Source organism: Notothenia coriiceps, unplaced genomic scaffold (assembly GCF_000735185.1).
Source record: "Notothenia coriiceps isolate Sejong01 unplaced genomic scaffold, NC01 NC01_scaffold00033459, whole genome shotgun sequence".
Lineage (NCBI taxonomy): Eukaryota > Metazoa > Chordata > Actinopteri > Perciformes > Nototheniidae > Notothenia > Notothenia coriiceps.
Genome location: NW_011366160.1, coordinates 15,547 through 26,246, shown reverse-complemented (window position 1 = coordinate 26,246; position 10,700 = coordinate 15,547). Strand labels below are relative to the sequence as shown.

The 10,700-nt window shown below is 40.3% G+C and overlaps 2 protein-coding genes across 2 annotated transcripts in view; one reads left to right on the top strand and one right to left on the bottom strand.

Annotated features, from left to right (window-relative positions):
* Nucleotides 1-702: 702 nt before the first annotated feature.
* nudt12 (nudix (nucleoside diphosphate linked moiety X)-type motif 12) lies at nucleotides 703-8,264 on the top strand. The gene is made up of 7 exons (XM_010789920.1): nucleotides 703-842; nucleotides 2,611-2,914; nucleotides 3,818-4,082; nucleotides 4,667-4,834; nucleotides 5,884-5,997; nucleotides 6,777-6,976; nucleotides 7,566-8,264. Exons 1-7 carry the CDS (start codon nucleotides 703-705, stop codon nucleotides 7,671-7,673), a joined length of 1,299 nt encoding a protein of 432 aa, XP_010788222.1. The 3' UTR covers nucleotides 7,674-8,264.
* Nucleotides 8,265-8,319: 55 nt separating this feature from the next.
* The window catches only part of LOC104961595 (uncharacterized), an 8,037-nt gene continuing 5,656 nt past the window's right edge, over nucleotides 8,320-10,700 (bottom strand). The window contains exons 5-6 of the mRNA XM_010789916.1: nucleotides 9,730-9,811; nucleotides 8,320-9,262 (exon numbers count right to left, since the gene is read on the bottom strand). Of these exons, the coding sequence (XP_010788218.1) occupies nucleotides 8,681-9,262; nucleotides 9,730-9,811 (664 nt within the window). The 3' untranslated portion in view covers nucleotides 8,320-8,680. The remainder of the gene's footprint in view (nucleotides 9,263-9,729; nucleotides 9,812-10,700) is intronic.

Genomic DNA, 10,700 nt, shown 5'->3' with positions numbered 1-10,700 from the left:
TGACTTGGGCCTGAAGGCCCAGGGGCCTACGGAGATCGGGCTCTTCATGACCCAATTTAAAAAAAAAATTAAAAAAAAAATTCAATTTTTTATTTTTATTTCGGTGTTTTTAAAAAAAAAGTTTTAAATAAACAACGTCGTTGGCTTTTCAGAAATATGAAACTTTCATTTCCAAAATCCACACGATAAATACATTTTTGGAAGCTTGTATAAGGGAAGACAACCAGCTCTCCTCGCCACCTCTGCTGTTCCCACGCGCCGCCCCCCCTCCCTCCACTGAAATTATTAATGTAAGACGTAGAGTAATCATAGATAACACAAGCAAGGTCCGTTTACAGTTTGTCTGCATCTGATTTAAAAAAACAAAAGCTTGGCTTTCAGGAAATATTAAACCTGTTTTCGGCAAATTCAGGATGATAAATACACTTGGTTTGTAACGGCAAATTACAAGCGGGAACGGAGTAACTTGACGTCACAGCAGGCATAACAACAGCCGGTGTTTTCCCCGGGAAACAAACACAATACCCACAAACGCAAAATATACCACAAACACACACACGTCAGAATTGAGAATATGTTTCACATGTGACTGTATTCAAATTGCGAGTGATTGAGGTGAAGAAAAAAGGTTTGAGAGTGGCGCTCGGAAAGGGAAATTGTTGAGGGGAAAAGGAGTTTCGAAACAAGCAGCGTTTACAAAAAATGCCGAAGCTTACAGGTTATTTTAAACCTGTAGGCCAGGATGAGGAGGAAGGACAGATGAAGTTCTTGTACCGAGCGGTAGCGGTGCCGGCCGCGCGGCCTCGGAGACAAGTAGGCCGTCTGGTTCTGATAGCCGTGGAGTAGCGGAGAGAGAAAAAACAGACAGAGGGACATTATCTGTTGGAGGAGATGGAGAGGACGGACGAGGACTTGCTACGGTTGAGGGAGCCAACGGCAACCGGACAAATACATGAGGGAGGCCCGATACGTCACTTCATATGGAGGAGAGGACCAGGCGCGTGTAGGAGCAGAGTGGAGAAGTGCGATCACAGAGCCTGCCGAGGCTATAAATGACTTTGATTTGATGTTTAAATAGGGGCCTACAAAAACTATCACCCCCCAGGGCCTGATGGCAGGTTAAGGCGGCTTGGACTGCCACCCGAAGTCCCTGGCCGAGTCCCCGGAGTTGGGGACCTTCCGAGTAAATCGCCAGAAGCGCCGACACCTCCTTATCACCTCCACTGCTCCCATGTTTTCTTTTGTGTTGCCTTAAGTTAGTCCTCTCTCCGTTTGATGCGCTGGCTTAATGCTAGTGCTAATGCGAGCAAATAAAAATGGCGGCTTCACAAACACTTTTCGGAGTTTATGGGGCGTGGTTTGCAATTCGCCGATGTGAAAGCGCGAGTAGTCGGGAACTTTCCCCCTTTTTCAGTCCCTGCTAGAGAGGTGGTACTTTCCCTGGGGAGGAAAAGGTTCCAATTTTCTGATTGGGCTGGCGGATTGCAAACCATAGCCCGTTAAAACTCTGAAAAGTTTTGTGAAGCCGCCATTTTATTTACTCGCATTCGCATTAATAGCATTAGCCCAAGGCACCAACGGAGAGAGACTAACTTATGGCAACACAAAAGAAAACATGGGAGTGGTGGAGTGATGAGGAGGTGTCGGCGCTTCTGGCGATATACTCGGAAGGCTTCAGTAGAAGCTGCTGGGAAGACTACCAGTAGCCGGGGACTTCGGGTGACAGTATACGCCGTGAAGTTGTTTGCGGCCTGCCAGTAAACCCAAAGCAGAAGAAGAAGAAGTGACGTCAGCGGCTTCATTTGCGTAATCCTCCCTCGGGGACTTATTCCGGTGTGAACGCGATCTACTGGATAGTTCCGGAACTGAAGATTTCTGGGGAACTAAGTTCCGGGAACTATTCCTGGGAAAAGTACTTGGTGTGAAAGCGCCTATTAGTGTTTTGGGCAGTAGCGCATTTGCCCCTGTCAGCCACCGTACGAGAATAGATTTTGTATTGAACTAAAAGTAGCAATACCAAAATGTAGAAATAATCTGTAACAATAAAAAAAAGTCCTGCATTAAAAAATAAAGCCCATAATGATTTACATTTAAAAGTGTTTGAAGTATCAAATATAAAAGTTCTCATTGCGAATTATAAAATTAGATTATTAAAATTATAATTATTGATGCGTTAATGGATTAATCCCTCTAATGTTGCAGCTGGTAAAGCCCGAGCTGACTTTAATTACTTTATATACCGAAGGGTAGCTTGTGAATTTTCAACCAGGGATCAAAAACGTGTATAATGTTTGGGCTAGGGTTATCATAATTATTTTGTTGGTCATATTTTTTACAATTAATGTGAATCTACAAAGCAGTTTAAGTTATGAATGTGGTGCAAAAAAAGTACATAACTTTCGACAGGAAATGGAAATACTCGAGTAAACAGTAAATAACACATTTATCTTCATCCCTATGTACTGTATCTGTTTTGATTAAATGACATCGTTTTCCGTGTAAGTGCAGCACATTTCCAAATATTTTGTGTTCCACTTCACTTAGGAACACAAAACACTACAGATGCATTACTTCACCTAAAATCTCTATCTCTGTTTTTGTTCCATAAAGCTGTGACAAGTTCTCCGTGAACAGCTCGTCACAGACTGCATTCGATATCGCCAAGTTCTGGGGCCACAGACACATCTCCAACCTGCTGGGCCATACTGATGACAGGTGCCAGCGGGTGCTGCCGGGGGCTGACCTCCACCAGCAGGAGAACTACTTCAGCAGAGAGACGCTGGACCGGCTCAGTGCCAAGAGGACCGACAAGGGATGGCTGGAGGATAAACAGAGCGACCCAAACACAGTCTACCTCCTGTTCTCCAACTGCAGCCCCATGGTCAGCAGCCCACTGGAGGACCACAATGCAGGGGTATGTTACTGTACCTGAGGCAAATGTTGGTAATCTGTTTTAGTTGAAGCTGATGAACCATCAGGTTTGAAAAAAATTGCTCTGGTGATCTGTTAAGCTTTTACCGTGTTTCATGTGAATGCAGATTTAGCTGGTACGCATCTGAAAACAATCATGGTTTGTTGTTAAGTATCCCAAGTACAAATCACACAAAGGCTTATTAAAGGGGCCCTATTATGCTCATTTTCAGGTTCATATTTGTATTTAGTGCCTCTACTATGACATGTCTCCATGCTTTAATGTTCAAAAAGTCATTTTTATGAATACAGAAGCTATCTTTATTAGGTAATAAGAAGTAGATTAGGCCTTAAAGCATTAAGGAAAACGTTCCTTTAGTTTAACATAGAAGTAGAGGATGCCTCTACAAGAAGCTATTTCCAGTCTACATGGTTTATTTGTGTTTGCCCTATATAGTGAAACAACTTTGCAGTTTTCTAAAATGGAGTAGATTCAGATGGATTTAGTATGAGTTCTTATGGTCAAACTTAGGTTTTTGGACCGCTCAGAAAATGGATTGCCCAGTAAAATACCATAGCATCTCTGTAAAGAAGTAGCCTTGTATTTGTGGTTGATAAGGAAATTAATTTATTGACAAAAGACCGACATTTCAATCAAGATGCGTACATGTAAAATAATGTCAGGATCCAATATTTCAGACGCCTTGAAGAAGTCCAGCCCGGATGACTCCTTAATTCATCCTGATTGTTCTCTTCTCAATGTACACATTCCTCGCTTTCCTGTCATTTCAGTGGTGTTATGTTTGTTGCATGCAGTCAATAGCTACTGTAGATGACGTGACAGTTTTAGTCTGTTTGTCTTTTTCAAAGATTCAAAAAAATGTTCTAATGATTGTGATTCCAACAGGGTGAGAACCAGCTGTGTCGGTTCAGATATGAGACAGTTAAAGATCTTCTCCAGAAACATGCCACTGTGCTCATCTTCCTGGGGGTGGAGAGGAGGAAGAAGCCCTCCTCTCAGACAGTGGATGGTGTCCGGGAGCCTCCTGCTTGGTTTGCCATCAACACTGACGAAGACACTGCTGAACTTCTAAAACGCTGCAGAGAAAAGAACTGCTGCTTCCCAAAGACGCTCAACAGAGACCTGCTGAAGTTCAGCGAGGAAGAGGCAGGTGAGGAAGATGTCTCTTTTTCTTTACCAAAGATATCTTCTGAACCATAAAAGCTATATACAAATTCAGGCTTACATTCAATTAAAATATCTAATGGCAAACTTACACATGATTTCCACTAACGATTAGTTGCAAAAAAATCACGTGGTTTTTATCCGTTTTTAAATGTACCTTTAAATGGGAATTTAATTTAAGGTAATCGGCCTGCAAGCTTTAGCCACAAATTGTAGTGCATTTACTCATGGACTGTACTTCTATCTCAGGGCACTTGTACTTTATCTGACTATGTTCATTATATGCTATTTTATAGCTTTGAGGTAAAGTAGCTTCAAGTTCCATCTGTCCTGAAACCGGTTATCAGCTCTCCTTATTTTAGCTACAGTCACCTTGTGACAAGAGAAATTGCATTTTTAACATGTATTACATATGTAGTCTGTTTGACAGCGCTGACGGGCCATAAATAATACATTATAAAACTGAATCTGTGGACCATATCAAAACTGACCAAAGGCCTAGATTGGCCCCCCAGACTTACCATGACTGAACTAATTGAATAACCCCTGTCCCCTCTCTTGTTCGTGCAGGAGTTGTGGCTCAAGCTCGATCGGTGTTGGCCTGGCACAGCCGCTACAGCTTCTGTCCGACATGTGGCAGCAGCACCCGGTCGAAGGAGGGAGGATACAAGAGGAGCTGCCTGAACTCAGACTGCAGGAGCCTCAAGGGGGTTCATAACACCTGCTACCCACGCGTCGGTACGGAGCTCCAAACCTAATCAGCTTTAATGAATGCTTTAAACTGAGTGTAGGCTGCAGATTATGTTGTGTAGGGCACACATCTAGATTCCATCGACACATGCATTTAGGCTGATGTACAGGAGGGAGCATGTACAATGTGCAGGTCATGTGTGGTTGAAAACACTTTCACCTATAAATGCAGGATTTTTCATATTTTATGATTTTTTTTTTGTAAGTGGTTAAAAATCAAGCTTTTCTGCTCTAGGATGTTGTGACTGTAGTCAGGGAACTAATATCACAGATCTGAGTGCAGTTTGAACCTGAACGAAGCCAAAACGTTAAGTCAATTAATCCAGTATTTAATTTCAATGATCAGATTATTAATATAAGCAAACATGACAAAAATAGCTTCTTAAATAATTATATTTGCTCGATTTCTTGGACTTCATGAAAGTAAAGTGAACACTTTGGGTTAAAAAATGGGACAAAATATTTAAACTCTCTGAGAACTTGTAAGGGGATATTTCACTATTTTCCTACATTCCATTAGTAGATTATCTGAGTTAGTTGAACACCTAAACCTGAGTACAATTATCTTACCTGAAAATCAACATTAACATCACAAGAAATGTGCCCTAACACCTGCTTACATACTTTATGATTAGCGATGACTGAAACTCGTAAAGGTATATAGTCTACTGTAGTTAGTGTTTGGCAAGTTCATATGTAAATGTAATCTGTTAAATATAACTTTAATTGGAGATTGTAAATTACAATCAATATTATTGTCTGTAGAGTGATGCATTTCTGATAATACTACTTTTGCATTACTCAAACAAAAAAAATGACTTGGCATTATAAATAGAAAGAGTCTCATGTTTGATAGTGACTAATCAAAGTACAGATTCTCAAGTTTCATAGCAAATCCAGTGTGCACAATAGATAAGTCAAATGATGGGCACACTTTTTCTTTAATGCATTTGGTAGCTTGCAAAGTAGCTTTCACAAGATTGCTGAATAGATTATTAGATGTAAATTGTGCTCCTCTTTACTGTGTGTGTTTTCAGACCCAGTGGTCATCATGCTGGTGATCCACCCTGATGGAAACCAGTGTTTACTGGGAAGAAAGACGATTTTCCCTGTGGGCATGTTCTCCTGTCTGGCTGGATTCATAGAGCCTGGTAAACATCACATTACATTGACTTACACAAACCTTAACAGTAACATCTACTCCCTAAAAGCTACTAACCAGCGGACGGCCGACCCGTGCAAACATGCTCCAACAACCCAAAACACTGTACGCTGCACTTTCAAACTCATTGTAAATATAGAAAAAACCCAAATGTGCCAAAACACATCGGACTGAAGAAACATCTTCACCAACTTGACAAAACATGCGCAGCATTTAGAATAACATTCAACAACTTGAGAAAAAATATGCAGGGTTTACTAAAAGCACTGCATTGAAAAAAAAACGGAATAATCTCAAAACACAATGGAAACCGGGGTACATTAAAAAGTGATGCACACAGCTGGGACCGCTTGTTGACGCTCAGGGATCATAAAGTTGTCCATCAGTCACTGTTGGCAGTTAGTCTGTTTCATACTTGTAAGTGTTTGTCAGTATATTTTAAATCACTAGGTTAGCTATGTTAGCTAGCTAGCTTACAGCAGATCTGCAATAGTATCAGAAGGAATCCTGTTATCACAAGCGCTCCAGTCCCAGCCGAGTGCATCACTTAGCTAAATTGGTGAATGTTTTTCTAAATACTGTGCATGTTTTGTCTGGTTGGTGAAGCTGTTTCTTGATTCTCATGTCTTTGGGGACATTTGTGCTTTTATATTTGCATGATTTTTTTAACTGCAATGTGTTTCCCGTAATATAAATGTTGTGGGCTGTTGTAGCGCATTTGCACCAGTCGGCCACCGTACAGAAGCTTACATTGACCCCTTCCTGCAGGGGAGACGCTGGAGGAGGCGGTGAGGAGGGAAGTTGAGGAGGAGAGCGGAGTGAAGGTCGGGCCCGTTCAGTACATCTCCTGCCAGCCCTGGCCGATGCCCTCCAGTCTCATGATTGGCTGCCTGTCTGTTGCCATATCGACTGACATCAAAGTGGACGAGAAAGAGATCGAGGAAGCTCGGTGGTTTCCACGGCAACAGGTTCAAACATTACAAATTCTACTACTTTTATAAATACTGCTGATGCTACTACTAATAACAATACTGAGATAATAATAATAATTGTTATGACTCAGACTGTCATTTAGATGGTTCAGCTGTTGTCACTGATAATAATTACATTATTTGTAATAAAAAAAAATGTGTGGCACATATTAGAGAGAACTTTTAAATTGAAATGGATTTGTATTACATTTACAGGACATAATACAAATAAAGATAATATTAATGTTGTATAATAATTTAGAATATTTAATAATAATAATACACACATCACAGTTACAAAAGAATAACGTGAATAAAATGTTTATAGATACAAAATGAATCTTCTTCTGAATCGTCAACACTGCTTGGAAAATATGAAAAAACATTTTTCTTCTTGGACTGTCATGCAGAATGATGTGGTGGAAGTTGAGTATTTATGTGTGAAAGCAGAGTAGAAGTGATGATGGGGAGTCTGAGGAGAGGTTTACAGTTAACAATATTGCTGTTTTCTGTGCAAAAGAATAGAACATATTTTCTTTTTGAAAATACTGCTGTTTGACTATAAATCCATTTGTTCCTGGCTTAGGTGATTGACTCTTTCAGAGGAACCCGTCCAGCCTTCACTGTTCCTCCCAGGCAGACCATTGCCCACCAGCTGGTCCGACACTGGATCGGCATGATTTCTAACCTCTAACCTCCATCCTTTAGCGCTGAAACTCCAGAGCATAAGGTGGATCTATGAACCAGCAGCTGTCAGAACTGTTGCTACTCTATTACGACAAACCAGGAACACTACCGCTGAGGTAACAGCCAGATTCTGAGGGCTGTACAGGACACAGTATGTTAATGTGGTTTGTTTTCACCATTAAGTCCAAATCATTGAAACGCACCGCTCCTATGTGGAGAACTGTAGTCTGTACATCACTTGCAGATAAAGGCGAAGACAGAACTTTTCAAGATGGAAAAGATGATCAACAATAAACCTTTAGATTTCCGATTCTCAGCTTTGAGCTTAGACTCAGGATGTGATGATGGAATGTAACGCAACTGTACAAAGTTAAGGACACTTTTGCAAAACATTTTAATCTATAATTAGACAAAAACAGCGATACTGGGATATAAAACTATTCCGATTAATTTAACAGGGTTAATTGAGCAATCTGTAAAGATTTGTAATTGCATACAAACGTTGCCAATTTATTTTGTATTGGTTTTTCAGTTGAATTATACTTAAAGTTCATGCTGTTCACATTTTTTTTCAATAAATGGATTTTTTCAAAGTAAATGGATAATCGTTTTTAATAATCGTGATATCAATTATTGACCCAAATCATCGAGATTATGATTTTTGCCATAATCGAGCAGCCCTACTTTTGAGACAGTGCTAGCTACTTTTTTATAAAAAAGGCTGAGAATTCTAGAAGTCTCAACTACTTATACAATTTTTTTAAAAGCCCAGATAGCTAACATGCTAGAGCCTCAAATGTACTCAAACCCTTGTCCTTATCGCACAGGACCATTGTGCTTTGCTCTGTAGTTTAAAATTAGGATTGTACTGCCTAATCAACTTTCAAGGTTAGCTTTTGTTTTTGCTGTGTAATGGAAATGACAGCCACTAGGAGGCACCAGCATGTGTTTAACCTTCATCTCTTACTAGTCATCTTTGCCTTTGACTCAGCATGCAGCACTGATGTTGTTTATTCAGTCTTCATCAGCAGTTTTTGAATTTAAGCAACAGTTTTCTGTATAATCAGGCCACACATCCGTTTTCCCCAGAAAGGAAGACTTGACCATGTAATCTGCCTCGCATGTTATCTGATTAACACAGCTGTTTGCCATTAATTCCGGAACATTTAATTTTAGAGCGGCTTCTGTCTGATGGGCTCTCTCAGAAAAGTCGTCTGGTCGGTGCTCTACCCCTGGAAAGCAGACGTTGGCTTCCTTTTTTGGACTCAGTTGAGCAGCATCGGCCTCTCGTCTCTCCTCAGATGTGAAAACTCTGTCACATTTTCGATAGTTCAATCCATAGTCAGCTTCATAGGACTGGAGAGGAATGAGTGGGTGTTCTGTTGTCACTGGAACATCAGGAATATAGTCTGTGTCCACTTCCAGGGCTGACGGTTTAGTGCTGAGTTGGCTGATTGACAGCGGAGAGTTGTTTTCATTTAGGTCCTCTTCATAGGAGGACTTGAAGTTTGGTCCAATCGTGATGAGACCATTCTCACCATGTACACCCATCACCTGGAAGTCCTCAATATGAAGGATGTTTCTCTCTGCAGTTTTCTGTTGAGTGGAACAATTGATTGGATTTTAATCAGGAAAGACATATTATAGTTTTTCCAAAAAGAAAAGTCTTGTATTTCAGTTTTTTTATCTGATTTCTCGAATGATTAAATAATGTTAAATATTTCAATAGGACATCATAAATTGTCAGTGAAGAGTTGTAAATGTAACGAAAATCAAGAGCTTAATAATGTCGGTCAATTTCAAAAAACATAAAATCAACTTTTACAATAAACAAATTACAAGAATAACACTTCGCAAAAATGAAAAATGTTCGAAACAGATGTTAAACATTTGCATTAATCTGTCTTATTTCTATGTTCAGAAAAACATTGAGGGGAAATTAATATATCTTTACTACTTTTAAACTGAATATGAGAAACATAGACAACAGGATTGTTTCTGTGACCTTTTCGTGTTTGGATCTGAATCAAAAAGACATTAACACAGCAGTTTTAATAACTCACATGGTGATTAGGGTCCATCAGCCACTGGCCTGTCGTACTGCCCCGAGGGCTGGGGATGGGCGGAAAGAAATACGACTTGTACCTGCAGAGTAAAGGGGTTAAAGAGGAAGAGAAATATAATCCTAGTTTTGAAATGTAATAAACTACTTTAAAATCTCTCATGATCAGTGGGAAAATGCAATGTAACAAAGCTGAAACTGCCATCATTTCTGAGCTTATGAAAAGTTGACTTTCCTGAGATACAGTGGGGCAAAAAAGTATTTAGTCAGCCACCAATTGTGCAAGTTCTCCCACTTAAAAAGATGAGGCCTGTAATTTTCATCCTAGCCTCAACTATGAGAGACAAAATGAGAAAAAAAAAATCCAGAAAATCACACTCTGATTTTTAAAGAATTTATTTGCAAATTATGGTGGAAAATAAGTATTTGGTCAATAACAAAAGTTCCTCTCAATACTTTGTTATATACCCTTTGTTGGCAATGACAGAGGTCAAACGTTTTCTGTAAGTCTTCACAAGGTTTTCACACACTGTTGCTGGTATTTTGGCCCATTCCTCCATGCAGAACTCCTCTAGAGCAGTGATGTTTTGGGGCTGTCGCTGGGAAACACAGACTTTCAACTCCCTCCAAAGATTTTCTATGGGGTTGAGATCTGGAGACTGGCTAGGCCACTCTAGGACCTTGAAATGCTTCTTACGAAGCCACTCCTTCGTTGCCCGGGCGGTGTGTTTGGGATCATTGTCATACTGAAAGACCCAGCCACGTTTCATCTTCAATGCCCTTGCTGATGGAAGGAGGTTGTCACTGAAAATCTCACGATACATGGCCCCATTCATTCTTTCCTTTACACGGATCAGTCGTCCTGGTCCCTTTGCAGAAAAACAGCCCCAAAGCATGATGTTTCCACCCCCATGTTTCACAGTAGGTATGGTGTTCTTTGGATGCAACTCAGCATTCTTTCTCCTCCAAACA